Below are 22180 nucleotides of genomic sequence, written 5' to 3'. Positions count from 1 at the left end.
CAGGATTCCAACCTGTGATGTCATGGTGATGATGACCTGTGACGTAATCGTTCAAAGTTGTAGACTGATTTAGACAAAGAAAGTGATCGTTTGAACTTCCAAGTGTGAATGGTGGTCAATGCCCCCTCTCTACCGATCTACAGTTGATTGAGCATGCCTGGTGGACATCCTGAAGAAATCACACTTCGCCATTGGTCAATTCCTTTGCCATTGTAATGTATCTCATGCCCTATTGTTGGGAATTATATTTAAGGAGAAGGACAGCAATATATCCTTTGAGTTACTCGGGTTAGGCCCATGGTCACCGGTCTCCTGTGTCGTCCTTAACACGCAGTAACGTATGGTTCAAACTCACAGCCATTTGTCTTCTCGAGGATGGGGCTCTCAATGTAGGGGACAGAATAGCTCCCCCTTCAAAATGGCCAATATAAATGCTGTAAATATCAGTTTAAATAGTGTTGTTTGATTCTATGTCATTATTTCAACGAGGGGTATTTAAATTCTTTGGTGTATTTGCAGTGCGTGTATTGAAACATCCTGTTCTCTTTTTCATAATGTTTTTGAGGAACCCCAAACCTGGACAGCTGGACAGAGGGGGGAAAAAACAATGATACATATACATATGACATGCATTATGTATATGATATCTATGGATAAGACCAAAACTATTCTGAAACGTACAAGAAATACTTATTCTGACAACTAAAAACTAAGACTGACGTTTGTTAATCTTTAGTTATTGTTGTAAAAGGTGTAGATCGTGGTGGTATGTGTGTTCTCTAGATACTGCAGAGGAGAAGAGAGTTGACCGAACCTTCTGGAAAGAGAGCAAATTATGAAAAAATTACTTTTTCTTGGAATAAATTTGGTTTAATGACAGCTGTGGTGTCTACGTACTGTCTGTTTAATCAGCATCATGCCATCATTATACTGCTAGCAAAAAACCAAACACACAGGCATACATGACATCACAAAGGGAAATGTATTTACCTAAGAATAATGGCTGACTCAAGTGATCTGACATGATTATGTGAACAAAGATTCAAGGGCAGCATGTCATGTAGCATCTATTTGGATGGATTTCTCATCTGGCTTATATGGCTGACTGAGTAATAAGTTGAAAGGCAAAGGGGTATAAGGCTGTTGTTACATCTACTGATATGCAATAACATACGCTGAACCCAAATAATGCTCTGCTGGAATGCAACAAAGTAGTGGTAAGTGGTCATTGTAAAACTGCATTTCTGTATTTTCATATAGTGGGCATAGTCTGATCATAATGATCTGTTTTACAATTAGGCCTACATCTGAGTTTAACATCAAGTCAAAGTACGGCCTACAATATTTACACCTGTATTACTTATCTAATCGCCCACAACCTTGTTACCTTTAAAGCAATTTCTTAATGTGTGCTTTGTATTGTAGCATTGACCCAAAAAAGTAATAACAAGATGCCCATCTTATCTCGCGAGAGTACAGAGCGGGAGCTCTGCAGAGAAGTGGAGGTACGTCGCCATTGCTGTGCTGTGTGTGGACAACTAGGGGAAAGTGAGATTGGCGTCTGGTTGTCAACAACTAACAACAGGGGGTAAGGGACTGAACGAGGAGGGTCTGAGAGTGGAAGCTGGACCCTTCCATGTCCCGACACAGTCACTACTTGAATGTAAACACAGAAGACACGAACGAAGGCAGCCATGTCCAACCTCAGCAAAGGCGGCGGCACCAAGAAGGACACCAAGATGAGGATACGAGCGTTTCCTGTAAGTAGCTGGAGCTAGCATTAGCATTAACATTAGTATTAGCATTAGTATTAGTATTAGCATTAGCATTAGCATTAGCATTAGCCTGGCAGCTCAGGCCGGTGTCTCAGTAAACACTGCGTGTGTCTACATACAACATGTCTCTGACGCTCGTTCGCATTCATTCAGATGTGTTGCTGCCAGACAGTTCGTGACGTTAGAATTATAAGGTTCTATCTCCATTTTTGTCAAAATTGAGTTTTTTTACATAATCTGATCCATTAGGTGTTTATTAATGCCTGTCTGGTGTTATTTTTAAAATGTTGACATTTTCTGAGTTAGTAATTAATAAAATACAAAGGTTCCATCTCACAAAACATAATGGAATGTAAAAACTTTGACGCTCAATTTCTCTGAACTGCCCTAAACGGAGATAGAACCTTATCATTCTAAACGGAGATAGCACCTTATCATTCTAAACGGAGATAGAACCTTATCATTCTAAACGGAGATAGAACCTTATCATTCTAAACTCACGAGTTATTGAGCTAGATATCCAGCTTGCCATGTTTACTGTCCTTCCTTTTTCATTCTTGTTTTGTTTTGCAAACCCTATGATTGTAAAGCTAAACGTAGCCAGCTATCCCATCATAGGTGATGTTGGCCAAATATTTGCCGTCATTATAGCTTTGTGGCCCTCTTGACACTTGTTGTTTTTTACCTCAACGATGGACAGCGAATGGTTTTAGGACTTCTGATTGGGACCAGTTGAACTAGATGTGTTAGAAATAGGGCAGTGTGTATGTTATCACGTTCTTTTCACGTTTACGTGGCAAGAAAACCTTGTTTGTTGTTTTTTTCCATGATATGATCTGTTGCTCAAAGTGCTGTGACCCCTTGTATTGGTGATCCAGGGATGATTTAGTGTGATCAGGTAGTGTAACCCTATTAATGACACATCATATGATTTAGTTTCACCTCACGTCAAGCAGTCAGTATAAGGCATTCAGTGACATGAAGTCATGATGAACCCCACATTGCTTTTAGGTCCAACTCATTGATGTGTCAAACTCAGTCTTTGATTCAAGTCAAATCGCTCATGCAATGTGGCCCATTGTGGACCGACTCCTCACTAGTGAGTGTGTCAGGGCACAGCCAAAGCTATAGAAAATGTGTACACATATCATGTTTTAAATGATTAGGCTACTATTGGAAAGTGCAAATGTGGTCCTACAGTTTGCAGTCTACTGAATGTGACCCAGGGCTGGATGTAAGCAGCATTCTAGGCACATGCCAAGGGCCTCATTCCACTAAGGGGCCCAGACAGAGAGGGGTAAAGAACATCAACTGGCTAAATAATGTTACACATATAGCCTATTTAAAATATATAAAACTCAGATCTAAAACTTAACTGGTTAGGGTTATGCGACTAAATATAGTCACAACTGGTCACTACTTCATCTCCAATCATAGTGGAGGTATGATTTATTGGCCGATATATAGCCTAGGTATATGGCAGTCTCACGTGTCTGTCTCGTTCGAATCATGTCTACTACGTTCCAGTTCTGTATCTAGTTGAATGCGTGATTCAAGACCCGGGTCGTAGCCATAGTGTGAAAGGGAGCAATCAGGCAATTGCCGGCTAATTTGGTTGTGTGAACGGTGAAAATGCCATGCTATTTACATGCTATGGATTCCATGCAATTTACAGGGAACTATGTGTGAAAGGGGCTTATGTTAGCAGCAGCATATCTGACAGCAGCTGGTGAAAGCAGGAACAAGTTGGCAACCGGCCAAATGTTTTGACTTTTATTCAGAAAAATGTAAAAAAAAAACGTTGGATGGTGAGTAATCCCTACTACTACCTAGTTAGTGTAGAGTAGTGGGGATTACTCACCGAATCCATTGCATTGCAATGTTTTGGCTTGACTAGCGAGTGTGTCATTGATTTTCAACAACGTTGAAATGTGATGTACTCAGTATCAACAAGCCGTCTTAACAGTCCTTAACCACAGAGTAGATCGGGGTTAGAATACAACAGAACAGTGCAGTCTTAGTGATGGGGCTTTCACACCGGCAAAGAACTGTGCCGGTTCCCGTTCACGTTCAGGAACCTCAGAATGTTGGTGTTGTCTGGCGAACGAGCCCGCGTTCATACCAGTGTAACCAGAACCATCCGCGTCATCAACAATGGGTAATGAAGGGGTGGGATAAACAAACATGTCGCAACAACTCGATGGCAGCTACTTCACTGGAAAAGAGGATAATATCTTCCACTACAGTATCTGAAATAAACACAATTTTCTCTGAAAACAAAAGACACTTTCTACACGCGTTCTCTTACTAATCATCTGCTCCGTTACTGGAATAGAAATGGCTTGGAAATTCGCGTTTGAGCGTGTTCGTGTGCGTGTGCGTGTGTGCGTGTGCATGTGCGTGCGTGAGTTTGCTGAGCATGTGAGGAAGATAGAGAGAATAATGAAACTTTTGATTAAAAAAATTATCACTAATGATTAGACTTAGATTAGATTACATTTTGTCTACTTCCTCCTTGCTGGTCTCTGCAGCCTAGAATATGACACACCCACTGACGACGTGACTGTTCTACGTTGGTTCGCGCTTGAGAACCACTATTTTCTGGTTCCCGCTGCGAACCAACTTTTCAGGCTCCGAACCAATTGAGTTTCGGTCTGAACGCGCCGGCCGGTTCCAGACTTGGTTCGCGAACACGAACAGGCACAGTTCTTTGCTGGTGTGAACGCCCTATGAGAGAAACGTTGAGACCCACAACCTGAGAATGGCGTATGGGCTTAATGTCACTTTGTTGTCCTTGGTTGCATAAACGTAGCTTATGAGAGGATGCTGTTTGTAGTAGTTCACTTGATCCTCATCACTCACTCAAGGATGCCTGCCTAGTGGATTACGTAGGCTTCAGTCAAAATAAAGTGAAATCGAAATGCAAACCTTACATATTTTTTGATTTAGGTTGGTGTGAGTAGATGTCATACACACATGCTGCCTTGTCCTACTTTACAAGGGATTAATTTCAAGCTGTGAATATGGCCAATTGTTGCAGTGTGTGATGGCTGCTGTAGAGGCCTTAGCAGTCCATTTAATTAATTTAGAGGTAATGTTAAAAAGCTCAGCTTGGGGTGGGTGGAATGGCAACTATTTACTCCATATTGTCAATGTTTTCGTATTGTAGTCGTCCAATCTACATGGATCACAAAGGTCACATTGGCCTACTAAATTTCCCTTAGATTATGGAATTTTCATTGTCATTGTATTGCAAGTGATGGCATGAATGCAAGTGATGGCATGATCCAACGAGGCGCTTTCTCTTCTTGATGTTACGCAACTGTCAGATATTGCATCGTAGAACAGTGACAGTTAAAGTGTGAAAAAGAGCTGCACAATTAATCGTATATTAATCGCAATGTCGATTTTGGCCTCCACGATTAATTGTTCGTGGCCGGGGACGATAATTTTTTATTTTCATTGCGGGGGGAAAAGAAGCTTGCTCTGGTGGATTACATACAAGTTATTCATGGGTTCATTTATCTGACCAAGCACAGGTGTTTGTGATTGCACCAATGCCACTTCTTTTTGTCTTTTTTGTCTTTTTTATTTTGTATTTTTTTTTACAGATTATGAAAGTGCTTTAAAATGATGTGTCATACATTGAAAGATATGCTTACTTGAATGTTGGTATACTTTGTTTAAATTTATTTATCTTTTTTTTTTTTTTTTAAGAAAATAATTGTGTTGTGTTTCTCAAAATGGATGAATAATCATGATCACAATATTGCTACGAAATAATCCTGATGATCATTTTAGCCATAATCGTGCAGGCCTAGTGTAAAATAAGCAAATGGACACTGGGGTCTCAGACATGTGTAGACTCTGCGATAGTGGAATGAAAAAGGTTCATCAAACTGCCCTTGCTCATATTCTCTGAAAAGAAAAGGAAGATCCCCAAACTTTTGCTCTTCCTTCCTTTGTCTACTGCAGATGACCATGGATGAGAAATATGTCAACAACATCTGGGACCTCCTGAAGAACGCCATCCAGGAGATCCAGAGGAAGAACAACAGCGGGCTGAGCTTTGAGGAGCTCTACCGGAACGCCTACACCATGGTGCTGCACAAGCACGGAGAGAAGCTGTACACGGGCCTGCGGGAGGTCGTCACTGAGCATCTCATCAACAAAGTAGGCTAAGTCCAAATCAGGATGGCACAGCACTGTACAAAGTTGAGCCCAGCATAGAACTGTTGGCTCTTAGATAGTCCCCTGTGCCGTTGGTTTGTGATTATGTTTATTGATATCCAAATAAATCAGATAACCCCTTATATATGATATATTCCTCAGACAATCTGTTATATATTGTATATGCCTCTGACACTTTTGCACTGTTACTTGCACAGTCTCTGTAGTTGGAGAATAGTCAGTCAAGCTTTACCCAAGATGCTCTTTATTGTTCAAAGTAATAGAACTTGAATTCTTGGCCTTTTGAATCCAGGCTCCCACCAATATTAAATTACAGGCAGGCTGTTCAGAGTCTTCAGTCTGGTTGGTATGCTGACATCGTGATGAAGGTGGAATGGTCATATTAAACCTATTACTGATAAAGCTCTGCAGATCTGTGGATGATGTGATGGACTTAGCAAACAAAGTGAATATCAGGAAAAAAAATGGCTCACACCCCATTCATAACAGCCTCAGGTTAAGGGGGTGGAAATGACCAAGTTGAGCAGTGTGCTATCTAGGGATGTCCCGATCTGATCCACGGCATCGGTATCTGTCCGATATTGGTCCAGAATGCTGGATCGCAGATCGGACATGAAAAAAAATAGGCTTCAATCAGCGCGCCCGATCTGGTGTGTCACTCACATGATGACAACAGTAGTAGTCAGTGGTCACGTGCATGACAGTTGGCTAGTTGCTACCTGTGTGTTATGAGTCTGACAATGCCATGATGCCAGCTGGTGATGGCGATGTTGTTGACACAATAAGTTTCACTTTTCGACCCCTTCGATTCTGCGACTGGTTAATGGCCTCACCAGCGGGTGTCACCAGGCTACACTTTAAAAAAGGGTGCTATAATTGCTTTGCCATTTGTAAGAGAAGATAAATAGAATAAAAACTTGAAGGCACTAAAACTAGAAATCAGACAGTAACTTTTCTTTTTTTTTTCAATGCTGAATGCTGCTAAATTGTTTAAACTTTAAACCAGTTGGTCACTGAGTACTGCAGAGTACTGTTTTTGTTGCTTGAATAAAGGCTGGCAGGTCTTTAATAGCCAACTGTTGTTGTGGACTATATACTGGGCAAGTATTTGTTATTATTCAGGAGTAAAACAAATAAATAAATACATATGGGATTGATATCGGTATGGCAGATACCTGAAGCCCAGGTATCGGTAGTGAAGAAGTGGGATGGGGACATCCCTAGTGCTGTCAGAGGAACCAGCTCAGGCCTCAGCCACTTGCAGATTTGAAAGCCTCTTTCATTGATGGCAGTCTTCTTTTTGACAAGCCCTACTGATTGACAAGCCTCTTGTTTCAAATGTGGATTTGTGTGTATGGTTTTGCTCTGTTTTCAGTCATGGTACCATGGTTTTATAGTCAAGGTACCAGATCAATCTGCCGTTTGCTTGTGTGATTAGTTAGAAACCTGTTGGATTATAGTTTGCATATCGCACAGTCCTTGAACAATTATGCTTCAACCACATCCAATTCTAGCCGCTGCGCCACATTTTCCACTGAAGTATTTAATTACTTTAATTTGACTATCTTGCAGCTGTGAGTGTTTCTCTGGCTTGAATCAGCTGCGTTCTTGGAAATGTGCAGGTTAATGCCTACTGTGGCGGTACCCCATATCAACAGAGAGAAAATCAAAGCGAGGGCCACTTGACATACCAGGTTAAATCTGTGTTAAAATATTTGGGAGGAGTGGGGGTTTCTTGGTTTTAGATTTGTTGGAGTTGCAGTTTTTTTCCTCTGGAATTAAACCTAAATTAAGTGTCAGTGACACTATGAGCTGACACTGTGAAAGGTTCCCATTGAGTTAATAATAGGACTTAGGAGTGCAGACCCAGGTGTTGATGAGTGATGTGGTATGTTCAACTAATATCTGTCTGTGCTGCTTCCTCTAAGGTACGCGAAGATGTCCTCAACTCACTAAACAACAACTTCCTACAAACACTGAACCAAGCGTGGAACGATCACCAGACAGCAATGGTGATGATCCGTGACATCCTGATGTACATGGTGAGTGGCACTACCAGGTACAATGGTAAAACCAGGGGTGTGGTGAAGAAAGAAAAGGCCTACACATGGTATATCAATGGTCCCCAGGGCTTAAATTCTGCACCAAACAAAACAATGTTTAGATATCAAACGGAAGTTTTTGTTAGGTGAGTACACAGACATGACAACACACACCATATAGCATTAGGATCCAATGGGGAAACATTGATCATGTCCAGGTGATACGCCTACAGTGGCAAGAAAAAGTATGTGAACCCTTTGGAATTACCTGGTTTTCTGCATTAATATTTCAGCAGAATTCATTTTCCCCCTCGATGATGGCAAGCTGTCCAGGCCCAGAGGCAGCAAAGCAGCCCCAAATCACGACGCTCCCTCCACCGTACCTCACTGTTGGGATGATGTTTTCATGTTGGTATGCGGTGCACTTTTTACACCATACGTAGTGCTGCGTGTTGTTCCCCAACAAATTCAACCTTAAGTTTCATCAGTCCACAAAACATTTTCCCAGTAATGTTGTGGAGTGTCATGATGCTTTTTGCCAAACTTCAGACGCGCAGCAATGGTTTAGAGAGCAGCAGCTTCCTCCGTGGTGTCCATTGGGCACCATGCCTGTTCAATGTTTTACGTATGGTAGACTCATGAACAGAGATGTTAGCCAGTTCCAATGAATTATTTTTAAAATTATTATTTTTTTACCTCATTGAGCATTCTGCGTTGTGCCTTTGGAGTCATCTTGGCTGGGCGCCCACTTCTAGGGAGAGTAGCCACCGTATTAAATTGTCTCCATTTATAGACAATTTGTCTAACTGTGGACTGGTGAATATCTAAACTCTGATTAAAACTCTCATTACTTTGTAACCTTTTCCAGCTTTATGCAAATCAACCATGCTTGATCGTCTTCTGAGATCTCTTTTATACAAGGCATGGCTCACATCAGCAGATGCTTCTTGTGATTAGTAAAGTCAAAGAGTCTCTAATCCACACCTCCAATCTCCTTTCATTGATTGGACACCAGGTTTGCTAACTCCTGCCTCCCAATTAGCTTTTGTAGAAGTCATTAGCCTAGGGGTTCACATACTTTTTCCAACCTACACTGTGAATGTTTGAATGATGCATTCAATATGGATAATTAGTTAAAACTAGGGCTGTCAATGTTAACGCGTCAACGCTCGCGATTAATCTGGAAACCGTTATGCGTTATTTAAAACATTTTTATTATTACCAAATTACCTGACATGCGTGGCAAACGCAGATAACTCTGTAGAGGGGTTTCAAGACAGACTGATTTGTATACTGGGTTGTAATAGGTTACATTCGTGACTTTGGGCCAATCAAAGTGAAGAAGGGGCGGGATAAACAAAAATGTCACGACAAGATGGCAGCTACTTCACTGCAAATGAGGATATCTTCCACTACAGTATCTGAAATAAATATACACTCTTTTGTATGACTAAAAACAAGAAAAACGTTCTAAACATGTTCTCTTACTAGCAAGCTACTCTGTTACTAGCATAGAAATGGCCATGAAGTGTGTTCGCGCACGCACACACGTGTGTGTGTTTGCTGAGCATGTGAAGAAGATAGAGAGAATTATGATTTTTAATCACTAAGTGATTGAAGGCTATAGACTGACATTCATTCTGACAATTTCAGACTAGCTTGTCTGTTGCCAGCTAAAACATTATAATTATATAAGTAAATATTTGTATTTAAACTTAATTGATTAATCACAGAATATTATTGTGATTTAACTTGATTAAAAAAAGTTGAATCGATTGACAGCACTAGTTAAAACCGATTGTGTCTGTTCATTATTGTAACTTAGAGGAAGATCAGACCATAATTTTAAGACACATTTCTACTTAAATGCATTCCAATCAAAATAGTTCACTTACTTTTTCTTGCCACTGTACATGTACAAGAAAGAAAGAGACTTGGATGTGCAGTCATATACCGGTATGCACATCAAAGTCATTACAGGAATGATAGGATTGGATATTACCGTATACTGAATATGGCCTCATGCAGCAAGTGGTTGTACAGTTCCCTAGCTGGGATACGAAGGCGTTGCTAGTTAGTGTGTATTGACTCCTCTTGTCTTCCAGGACCGGGTGTACGTGCAGCAGAACAACGTGGAGAACGTGTATAACCTGGGTCTCATCATCTTCAGAGACCAGGTGGTGCGTTACGGCTGCATCAGAGACCACCTCCGACAGACCCTACTGGACATGATCGCCCGGGAGAGGAAAGGAGAGGTGGTGGACAGGTAGGACCTCTGTGTCCATGGACACGCTCTGACATAGAAGAAATGGCTTTATTAGGAATAACCCCTTGAGATACGCTATCTCGTTTTCTAGGGGGTTCTATAGGGAGTTCTATGGGGGGTCCTATGCAACAACAATACAATAACAAGACAATTAGACAACACATTTAGCAAAAACACAAGAGAAGAAAAATTAAACAAAAACTAAAGTAACAACAGGACAGATGAACCACACAAGACATGACAAGCAAAATAACAAAACAGACAACACGTTAAAGACCATTCCTTGGCTGGATGCTCCCATGGAGTGAAGGGAGGCTGTGGGACGTGGAGGTGTTTTAATGTTGTCTGTGCCTCTTTCCTTCAGGGGGGCCATCAGAAACGCCTGCCAGATGTTAATGATCTTAGGCCTGGAAGGAAGGTCGGTTTACGAAGAAGACTTTGAAGCCCCGTTTTTAGACATGTCTGCAGAGTTCTTCCAGGTTAGTGCCAGCGTCCCTTCCTTTACACACACAGAGGGTTCCCACGGGTCCTTGAAATCCTTGACAGTTTGTGAATTTGAGAAAAATAATTCATTGTCTATTAGAAAATAGACGTGGGTCATTGAAAGTGCTTGAATTCCCCCCTCTCTCTCTTTCTCTCTCTATCTCTCTCTCAAAAAAATAAAATAATATTTGATTACTTGTTTAGTCTCAACCTGTATTGATAATGACAGTTCATCATGACAATTATTTAGCGTTTTGTGGTATTACAAAGTGTTTATCATGGCATGAATTACAAACGTACATAATCTACGTCATCGATTATATATGGACTTATCACTGCAGCCCTAGTTTCATTAGAGCCGGGTGTTTGTCCACGTGTTCATCCCCATGTTGCTTTTCAGATGGAGAGTCAAACGTTTTTGGCGGAGAACAGTGCGAGTGTATACATAAAGAAAGTGGAGGCGAGAATAAACGAGGAGATCGAGCGAGTGATGCACTGCCTGGATAAGTCCACTGAGGAGCCCATAGTGAAGGTGGTGGAGCGGGAGCTCATATCAAAGCACATGAAGACCATCGTGGAGATGGAGAACTCGGGCCTCGTCCACATGCTCAAGAATGGAAAGACAGAGGGTCAGTCCCCCGCATGTTTCAGTTCACTTCTGATATTGATCCGTTTTACATGATACTTACAGGGTTCCCACGGGTCCTTGAAATCCTTGAAAGTTTGTGAATTTGAGAAAAATAAATCAAGGTCTTAAAAGTTTTTGAAAATAGACATGGGTCATTGAAAGTGCTTGAATTCCCCCCCTCTCTCTTTCTGAAAAAAAGATATATATATACATGTATATATATTCAAAAATGTTTTACTTAGTTTTTACTTAACTAGTGTTTACTTAACTAGTTCTGTCTCAAATTATGCTGTGTTGGGTCCTTGAATTTGAGGGAACTGAGTCTTGGAAGTCCTTGGAAGGTGCTTGAAAGGTGCTTGAATTTGATGTTTCATGTGTGGGAACCCTGTACTTATTATATATTCAGTGTGGTAGTAGATGGTCTTTGGATACTAATTTTGTGTGTGTTTTCGTGTGTCTCTGTGTGTCTCTTTGTGAACACAGACCTGGCGTGTATGTATAAGCTTTTTAGCAGAGTGCCAAACGGGCTGAAGACCATGTGTGAATGTATGAGCTCGTACCTGCGGGAGCAGGGCAAGGCGCTGGTGTCAGAGGAGGGAGAGGGGAAGAACCCTGTGGATTACATCCAGGTAACTGGGACAGGAAGTGAGATCCTTTGTTTCGGGCAGGCCCAATAGCTGCCTGTTCACTATTGCGCTATATCTAACGGAGACAGTGCATGGTAGCACCAGAGAAATGTAAAACCGAGAGAGACTCAATCGGTGACTACTTTGCAGACTGTATGGCAAGGCATGCTGAATGCAGGAAGTAATGGTTGAGTCTCTCTCCTTTATTTTTCTCTGGTGCTAGCATGCACTGGTTTGCCCAGATGTTGCTTGATAGCAAACCGCCAGCTATTGAAGGAGGGTATGTTGGTAATGTTCCCTTTCTGTTATAGTGTATAACGACACTAGTTGGCAACACACAAGAACCTGCTTTTCATCTGAAATGATCGTGTTCTCTCTCACTCTTTTCCTCAGGGTCTGTTGGATTTGAAGTCTCGTTTTGACCGCTTCCTTCAGGAGTCCTTTAACAACGACCGGCTCTTCAAGCAGACCATCGCTGGGGACTTTGAGTATTTCCTAAATCTGAACTCCCGCTCTCCAGAGTATCTCTCCCTGTTCATCGACGATAAGCTGAAGAAAGGCGTGAAAGGAGTGAGTCTTCTGATGAAATGGCTCATTACTCCTTACTCCCTTTCACTGTCATCAGTACCAGTGATGAGTACGGCTGTGACGTAAATAATCCTTCTAACTGTCGTTTGAAGTAACATGGCTAACGCAGTAATAGACAAGTATACAGTCGACATTGTTGTCCCCCACAAATGATCCACCCATCCGTAAAAAAAAATAACAATGGAGAAGCCAGTGAATGAAGGAATGGTTTTTGACCAGTAAGCTGTGTAGATCAGTGGGGGACGATCCTAATTGAATGCATTTCAACTCCAGGCTCTGGGACAGAATATGACTGAAGTGTGAGTAACGCCACTCTTGTCCTTTGCCCGCAGCTGACAGAGCAGGAGGTGGAGTCCATCCTGGACAAGGCCATGGTGCTGTTCAGGTTCATGCAGGAGAAGGACGTGTTTGAGAGGTACTACAAACAGCACCTGGCCAGGAGGCTGCTCACCAACAAGAGTGTCTCTGACGACTCAGAGAAGAACATGATCTCAAAGCTGAAGGTGAGGAGGAGGAGGAGGAGGAGGAGGAGGAGGAGGAGGAGGAAGAGGAGGAGCTGCATAGACAACAACATGTATCCCTCACATTCCAGTCATTTACTAACTCCTCCTGCACAGAGAAACCACTCTGTCCTGTAGTTCCGAAGTGGAGGGTCACATAGTAAACCTCTCTGTCCTGTAGTTCCTAAGGATCAGTGTCATAGTAAACCTCTCTGTCCTGTAGTTCCTAAGGGTCAGTGTCATAGTAAACCTCTCTGTCCTGTAGTTCCTAAGGGTCAGTGTCATAGTAAACCTCTCTGTCCTGTAGTTCCTAAGGATCAGTGTCGTAGTAAACCTCTCGGTTCCTCTGCGCAGACGGAGTGCGGCTGCCAGTTCACCTCGAAACTGGAAGGAATGTTCCGGGACATGAGCATCTCAAACACAACCATGGACGAGTTCCGACAACACCTACAGACCACTGGGGTGAGGCGCTCAGATAACCGGCTGAGTTGTGGGAACACTAAAAGCGAGTGTTAACAGTCGATCTTTGGAATCTTTCGTGGTCATTCAGATGCTGGCAGACCTTCTCAGCCACTCACAACAGATTGTTGTTTTGCCTTCCCCAGGTATCGTTGGGCGGAGTTGATCTCACAGTGAGAGTACTGACGACGGGGTACTGGCCAACACAATCAGCCACGCCCAAATGTAACATCCCCCCGTCACCCCGACACGCATTTGAAGTCTTCAGAAGGTCTGTTTTCTTCAGCATATCTTCAGTTTGGATAACATAATGATGATATATTCTCTCATGCAGGTTATGGTTATCAGCTTAGGCTCTTTCCATTGTTCCACAATGTGTTTTAAAGAGAGAGAGAGAAAGAGTGTGTGTGTGTATGTGTGTGCGCGCGCGCCTGTGTGTGTCTGTGTGTGTGTGCGCGCGCCTGTGTGTGTCTGTGAGAGAGTTGACCACCCTCTCTGCCTCTGTGCTTGTAGGTTTTATCTGGCTAAGCACAGTGGCAGGCAGCTCACACTGCAGCATCACATGGGCTCTGCAGACCTAAACGCCACCTTCCACGGCCCAATCAAAAAGGTAGGAAGGAGACGGTCAGTCTCTAGTAATGTCAGTATCAGATCTTGATAAGAGTGTGTTAGACTGTGTTGGACTTGCAACTGTTTAACTGCAATGTGAGATGAGTAAGGGTGGATGTAATAAAGTTTCCTTCATTTGCTTCAAGCGTTCATGCACTATCATACTATACACATAGACTGCAGTATTTATTAAGTATGTATATATTTATTTATATTTGTATAGAGTTTTTCCGAGGCTCAAAGACGCTGACAATATGGGAAAAACAGGAAAATACTGTGTCCCTTGTTGTATGAATAGATCAGAGTCTAAAAAACAATTGAACTGTCATTCTACCGCTTTAGTACACTGGCACTCTGGTGCAGGGAATTTTGGGTTTGGACCCGGAAATTGCTAAACGTCACACGGGACGTCAGACTTAACAACCGAATTGTGATAAGCAAACAACGGTTTGGTATGGAAATCAAAGTCACTTTATTGGGCCTTTAAGCACTTTTAGGGTTGCCACCCGTCCCTTAAAATACGGAATCGTTCCGTATCTGACAGTTAAAAGATGCGTCCCGTTTTGAACCAATACGGAACGCTGTTTGTTCCGTATTTTCAATCCACCCGCATTGTGTGATTCCTCCAATATATCATACAGAGCTGCCAAGTCTTTTATTTTAGAAATTCCTTTAAATAAAGCTACCGGACACGAGTTTCGTGGCATCTTTCTGCACGCGCGTTAACTTGAGTCTGCAATCGAAGCGGGAGGCGCGCGCTGCTGGAAGAACCTGTGCTCACTCGAGCTGCACGTAAGTCGAATGTAGCAAGCAGTGTTGCCAGATTGGACTACTTATGGTCACACTGGACGGGTGGATTCGGCAGCTTTTAGACTGGTTGGGCTGGAAATGGTCAATTCCGTCTGGCAACCCTGGTTGCAAAATATGTGCATGTACGTATCTGGTAGCCTGGTACTTTCAAATCGCAAGTTGTTTCATCGTCTGTTCTCTTTTTCGGGGTGATGGAGGAGAGATTGGCAGTGAAATATCCATGATGGGACTTTGCTCATCATCCTCCGTCCTCACACTCATGTTTTCCCTGCTCCATTAATCTTCTGTTATTCAACACGAGTGTGAAAACGGATTGTATCCTTTATCTCAAAGACACTATGGCATACCGTTTCTAAAATTCACTTAATATTCACTTAATTTGGGTGAGATGATAGGCCTACGTTGCAACTTTACAGTTTTGGTAACAGTTTTTTGTTTCTCTACTGTAACATAATATAACATTGTTATTATTATTATTAAATACAATGTACAATACAAATACAACAATTGGGGGTCCCTCAAAAAAAAAATGCTGACCAAGTTGATGGGGCCCAATTTTCTTTTAGAGTCTGTAGGCTACTGTATTTGTTTATTAAGACTTACATAAATATGATGTATTGTCTTAATTTGTCTTGTTTTATCAAATGTTACAATTATTTTTATTTCTTGTGCTGGTTTATTATGAACAACATGTAAAATTGCAGGAAACTAGCACAAATAATTGTGTGGGAGAGAGGGGCACAGTTTTGGGGTTTTGAGGGGCAAAGTTTTGGGTCGCTCCACCGCCAAAAAATCTCACTCCAAACTTTTGGTGAAACTTGGCAGCCCTTAAGGCTTTATTGAAACGATGTTTAACTTATGATTTACTAGCACTGGCGCCCCCACCCCGCCCGTGGTGGTCGTGGTCCCGAGGAGCGGGGCCCCTACTGCGAGGGGTTATTATTTCACCTTTCTCTGACTGAAAGGTGGAAACCCTAAGTAAGCATGGTTAAAGCATGGGAGAGTCTGTGGAAAAGCAATCGGCATGCAATGTGTAAGCCTTGTTATTGACGTTAACTTGAATGCACCCTCTTGGTATCCTCTGTATGTCCTTTGCAGGAGGACGGCTCGGAGGTGGGGGTTGGTGGCGCCCAGGTCACAGGCTCCAACACCAGGAAGCACATACTGCAGGTGTCCACTTTCCAAATGACCATCCTTATGCTCTTCAACAACAGGGAGAAGTCCATATTTGAGGTACAGCCACTGATTCCAGTCTTATGCGTATCACATCACTGTGTGACCCCTCCTTCCCGCCCGTTGTTTTTGCAAAGTTAAAGTAACTCTCTATCTCAATAAAAAAACATTTCTTTTCTAGTTTCAGTACTGATAAACTTAAATGTCCAGTATGTAGATTTGAGCTTTCAAAAAAATGTCTGTGAAATGGCCATGATAAACCAGTGTAGTGATCAAGGAAGGAGATCACGTAATAAAGAACGTCCAGCGCTGTTTTTGTGGAAACAAAGCACTTTCTAAAATCTGGTGTCGAGGTCAAGCACTGGCCTCAAGGATATGGACATATTTGTGGCTATTATAAAACGGAGCATATCTGCGTTTTTCACATTTTCAGTGTGGCCAAAGAAGGCACCAAAGCGCAAAACTACATGCTTCCCCTTTAAGTGCTGCTTCATGGTCTCCGTGTGTACATCAACGCACGTGAAGTAGGTGGAGCTATTTTTATCAACAACCGTGCGTTCTTGTGTTTATACTCTCTTGCGCTTTGAAGTCCTCCATATTTAAGTCTACACTAGGGGGTAATACTAGAATGAGAACAGCCTATGCTACTTGGTAAAGAGTGAGCTTGCTTTCCCCTTCCTCAATGGTAGGCTATTGTATATCAATGAGGCATGTCCATTAATATAACAGCCTGCTTAATCAAACATATCTCTATCATATTTGGAGACATAGTAAGCCCACTACTAAGCGTCCCTTTTTCAGAGCATACATAAACTGAAGCTACGAAACATGTAGCTACGTGTAGTCTAACATATAAGGAAACACCATAGGTGAAGTTAGCATCACATGCTAACAATCTTTTTTTTAGGATAATATAAACTACATGGATAATACAAAATGACTACATAAAATACCTGTCACTCAGACTTACAAGGGCTAATATTCAGTTATTCAAATAATGCTTTATGCACTTAGACATATATTTATTGAGGCTATAACGTAAAGGAATGTAGATCACTATACACAGTCTGCTCTTCAGCTTGTCAACACAAAATAAATTTCTGAGCCTGCTAAATATTGAATCAAATTTGCAATAATGAGGGGGGGGTTTTATTGTTTCATTAATTGCCCAATGCCACTATTATCAATCAATGTGAGTATGTGGGAAATGCAATCCAGTGTGGTGCTAAGAAAAAGAAAATCCATGTAGGGTACCACCCTATAACTGTTGTATAAGGTATAGAGACACAAGTTACAATGTTGCTCGACAGCTGGTAGAAGCAAGACGGGACGCCCCTATAGTGACAAAACTTATGTCACCACAAGACAATTTTGGAGGCCTTGTAATAGTCATGGATCAGAGGATCATTCTCCATTCTTCCCCCCACCCCCCTGTCCATCTCTCCATCTCTCTCCGGTCACCATGTCATGTCTCTCTCTCTCTCACTGTGTAGGAGATCCAACAGGAAACTGATATTCCAGAGAGGGAGCTGGTGCGGGCGCTGCAGTCCCTGGCCTGTGGTAAACCCACCCAGCGTGTTCTCACCAAGGAGCCCAAGTCTAAGGAGATTGAGAACGGACACGTGTTCACCGTCAACGACCAGTTTACCTCCAAGCTGCACCGTGTAAAGATCCAGACAGGTAAACAGCACAGGGACATACAGTAAAGATCCAGACAGGTAAACAGCACAGAGACATACAGTAAAGATCCAGACAGGTAAACAGGGACATACAGTAAAGATCCAGACAGGTAAACAGAGACATACAGTAAAGATCCAGACAGGTAAACAGGCACAGACAGTAAAGGTCCAGACAGGTAAACAGGCACAGACAGTAAAGGTCCAGACAGGTAAACAGGCACAGACAGTAAAGATCCAGACAGGTAAACAGGCACAGACAGTAAAGATCCAGACAGGTAAACAGGCACAGAGACAGACAGTAAAGATCCAGACAGGTAAACAGAGACATACAGTAAAGATCCAGACAGGTAAACAGAGACAGACAGTAAAGATCCAGACAGGTAAACAGAGACATACAGTAAAGATCCAGACAGGTAAACAGCACAGAGACAGACAGTAAAGGTCCAGACAGGTAAACAGCACAGGGACATACAGTAAAGATCCAGACAGGTAAACAGAGACATACAGTAAAGATCCAGACAGGTAAACAGAGACAGACAGTAAAGATCCAGACAGGTAAACAGGGACATACAGTAAAGATCCAGACAGGTAAACAGAGACAGACAGTAAAGATCCAGACAGGTAAACAGAGACATACAGTAAAGATCCAGACAGGTAAACAGAGACATACAGTAAAGATCCAGACAGGTAAACAGAGACATACAGTAAAGATCCAGACAGGTAAACAGGCACAGACAGTAAAGATCCAGACAGGTAAACAGCACAGAGACATACAGTAAAGATCCAGACAGGTAAACAGAGACATACAGTAAAGATCCAGACAGGTAAACAGACACAGACAGTAAAGATCCAGACAGGTAAACAGCACAGGGACATACAGTAAAGATCCAGACAGGTAAACAGAGACAGACAGTAAAGATCCAGACAGGTAAACAGGCACAGACAGTAAAGATCCAGACAGGTAAACAGCACAGAGACATACAGTAAAGATCCAGACAGGTAAACAGCACAGAGACATACAGTAAAGATCCAGACAGGTAAACAGCACAGAGACATACAGTAAAGATCCAGACAGGTAAACAGAGACAGACAGTAAAGATCCAGACAGGTAAACAGGCACAGACAGTAAAGATCCAGACAGGTAAACAGCACAGAGACATACAGTAAAGGTCCAGACAGGTAAACAGCACAGGGACATACAGTAAAGATCCAGACAGGTAAACAGAGACATACAGTAAAGATCCAGACAGGTAAACAGGGACAGACAGTAAAGATCCAGACAGGTAAACAGAGACAGACAGTAAAGATCCAGACAGGTAAACAGAGACATACAGTAAAGATCCAGACAGGTAAACAGCACAGAGACATACAGTAAAGATCCAGACAGGTAAACAGAGACATACAGTAAAGATCCAGACAGGTAAACAGAGACATACAGTAAAGATCCAGACAGGTAAACAGGGACATACAGTAAAGATCCAGACAGGTAAACAGCACAGAGACATACAGTAAAGATCCAGACAGGTAAACAGGGACATACAGTAAAGATCCAGACAGGTAAACAGCACAGAGACAGACAGTAAAGATCCAGACAGGTAAACAGAGACATACAGTAAAGATCCAGACAGGTAAACAGGGACATACAGTAAAGATCCAGACAGGTAAACAGGGACATACAGTAAAGATCCAGACAGGTAAACAGCACAGAGACATACAGTAAAGATCCAGACAGGTAAACAGCACAGGGACATACAGTAAAGATCCAGACAGGTAAACAGGGACATACAGTAAAGATCCAGACAGGTAAACAGCACAGGGACAGACAGTAAAGATCCAGACAGGTAAACAGCACAGAGACAGACAGTAAAGATCCAGACAGGTAAACAGCACAGGGACATACAGTAAAGATCCAGACAGGTAAACAGCACAGAGACAGACAGTAAAGATCCAGACAGGTAAACAGCACAGAGACAGACAGTAAAGGTCCAGACAGGTAAACAGCACAGGGACATACAGTAAAGGTCCAGACAGGTAAACAGGGACATACAGTAAAGATCCAGACAGGTAAACAGGGACATCCAGTAAAGATCCAGACAGGTAAACAGAGACATACAGTAAAGATCCAGACAGGTAAACAGAGACATACAGTAAAGATCCAGACAGGTAAACAGGGACATACAGTAAAGATCCAGACAGGTAAACAGGGACATCCAGTAAAGATCCAGACAGGTAAACAGCACAGAGACATACAGTAAAGATCATTTACCAACGTTTATGCAATGAATAGTTCGAAGCTAGCGTTAGGTGCGAGGCTGCTCGGTTAGCCCATTGGCGGGAACATTATTTGTTTCATAGATGTTCCATTTTCGATTAGGATATGGGATTAAAGGGACCAGCGACGGGCGAAGAGAGAGAGAGGAGAGAGATTTCCTGAAATCCAAATGTCCCGCTAAATTTGGACCAATCACAAAACTGTTTTGCAAGCGCTTCGCCTCGCGCGTGTTGAGAGTGATTCAGTCTCGATTGCAGTGCAAACACAAACCGAGATGAGGTTAATTGCAACATTGTAACTTACTACTCCCTAAATCAGAACGAAATGTAGGTCTGAAAGCGGCCTAAATCTAGCTTCAATCTGCTTTTTTTCTGTTCTCCGGTCATAATACCTCGCTGCCTTTCTCTTTGCGCAGCCTGAATCAAAGTGAACTGAATCAATTAGTGGCGGAGAAAATGTATTTGTGGCGGCCCGCCGCGAATCAATGCATATAGAGGAAACACTGGACGATCTTGACAAGCTATAAAAAAAGAAACTGTGGTTTACGGTTTAACCATAAAAGTGCCCAACCCTAAGGTGGTTCCTAGGTGACGTGTGTTGTTTGTGTCTCTGTGTGGCGTCTAGTGGCTGCTAAGCAGGGAGAGTCTGACCCGGAGAGGAAAGAGACGCGTCAGAAAGTGGACGACGACAGGAAGCATGAGATCGAGGCCGCCATCGTCCGCATCATGAAGTCTAGAAAGAAGATGCAGCATAATGTTCTTGTAGCGGAGGTCAGTTGAGTATATGAGCATGGTGAAATGTTTGAGCTTTCAAAATGTAAGGAATGTTACTGGTGAACTATAACAGTGTGTGCTGACTGTGCTTCTATATTTGGAATGTTTGTCTCTCCAGGTAACCCAGCAGCTGCGATCACGATTCCTCCCTAGTCCTGTAGTCATCAAGAAGCGCATTGAAGGACTCATCGAGAGGGAATATTTGGCACGAACACCAGAGGATCGCAAAGTGTACACTTATGTAGCATAAAACTAGTGAATGAAACAGTGTGTTCAAGTGAAACAGAGAGACTTTTTTGGGACTGTGCTTTGCGTATTGAATTTAGAAGTTCTCTTTCATTGATACTGGGGAACACTGGGAAGCTTACTTTTCCTCCATAAAAAGGTGTATAAAATTGCTTTACAGAGACAGGGAAGTGTTCTAGATATTTTAGATTTCTTCTGCTGAGAGGAGTAAATGGATGGGATCCAGCGTTGTTACTGTTTCACCTTTCTAATGTGGCCTTGGAGAGTATTGGGTGAAAATCACCACATTACTGCATTCAGATCTATAAGCAACTGAAAGAGAAAATGAGCATAAACTAAATATTATGAGACATACACTAAGCAAATGTTAGGTGGCTACATGAAGACCAAGAAAATATTTGAAATGACTCCCCTTTTTGAATATTGATGTACATGTGTTATGTTTGTGTTTCGCGGCACCATTGCTACTTGTACAGGTTGTCAGACACTATTGGCCTTTTTATCCTTGAGGGTATTAATCAAAGAAGAGAACAAGGATGTTACTGGTTTGCAGAAAACAAGAGAAGTTGCTTGATAGCATGCTTTAGCTTATGGATAGGTGGAATAAGTCACATTATGCTCTATAAAAGGTGTTTGGGTTTTTGTTGTCTTTTTCTGTTCTGGCCTATTTTCTGTTCTGGTCTATTGTAACATTGGATCAACAGCCCAGAAACTATTTCTTCTGTTTGTAGGTTCCTCACAATGCAGCTCTCAAAGGGGACGTTTTTGTCTTTACTGCATTTCAAATGGAACTGGTTTAGCACCATGTTTTAATGTGTATAAATTGTAAAATAATTGTTATTGTACTCACTGCTGAAGTGGATTGTACAGGGCCTTGTTTTCATCAATAAATGTAGAAAAAGAACATTTAAATAAGGGTTTTCTGCCTCTGTGTTTTCTAACTCTGCCTTGTAATTCCATTGAGCACAGAGAAAACCATAGTAAATGGCAGAGTAAAAACAGTCTGAACTGTGAAATATCTCCTCCTCTGACCATAACTAAAGCCTAATGCAGAGGGCAG

General features: G+C 42.2%; 1 protein-coding gene across 2 annotated transcripts; it reads left to right on the top strand.

Moving 5' to 3' along the window:
- The first annotated feature begins 1544 nt into the window (after positions 1-1544).
- Positions 1545-21989, top strand: cul3b (cullin 3b). Of its 2 annotated transcripts, XM_080543018.1 has the most exons (16): positions 1545-1760; positions 5751-5948; positions 7895-8008; positions 10114-10274; positions 10639-10753; positions 11158-11386; positions 11869-12014; positions 12405-12581; positions 12932-13102; positions 13454-13561; positions 13705-13829; positions 14072-14168; positions 16076-16210; positions 17644-17830; positions 20726-20871; positions 20993-21989. In XM_080543018.1, the coding sequence occupies exons 1-16, from the start codon at positions 1695-1697 to the stop codon at positions 21122-21124; spliced, it is 2307 nt and encodes a 768-aa protein (XP_080399144.1). In that variant the 5' UTR covers positions 1545-1694; the 3' UTR covers positions 21125-21989. The 2 variants fall into 2 exon arrangements, with proteins under 2 accessions (XP_080399144.1, XP_080399145.1); XM_080543019.1 differs by lacking the exons at positions 20726-20871; positions 20993-21989 and adding an exon at positions 16584-16674 and having other exon boundaries at positions 17644-17770.
- The last annotated feature ends 191 nt before the right edge of the window (positions 21990-22180 follow it).

This window comes from Nansenia antarctica (genome assembly GCF_963989245.1).
Source record: "Nansenia antarctica genome assembly, chromosome: 12".
Lineage (NCBI taxonomy): Eukaryota > Metazoa > Chordata > Actinopteri > Argentiniformes > Microstomatidae > Nansenia > Nansenia antarctica.
Note: the sequence above shows the minus strand (reverse complement) of the source record. Positions and strands in the feature narration are given on the sequence as shown.

What these genes read in the sequence shown, in the direction of transcription:
- cul3b (XM_080543018.1), top strand. Translation starts at nt 1,695, where the DNA reads ATGTCCAACCTCAGCAAAGGCGGCGGCACCAAGAAGGACACCAAGATG. An exon ending in ACCCTGTGGATTACATCCAG is followed by an intron (nt 12,015 to 12,404) that starts GTAACTGGGACA and finishes TCTTTTCCTCAG; the next exon opens with GGTCTGTTGGATTTGAAGTC. An exon ending in CCGTGTAAAGATCCAGACAG is followed by an intron (nt 17,831 to 20,725) that starts GTAAACAGCACA and finishes TGTGGCGTCTAG; the next exon opens with TGGCTGCTAAGCAGGGAGAG.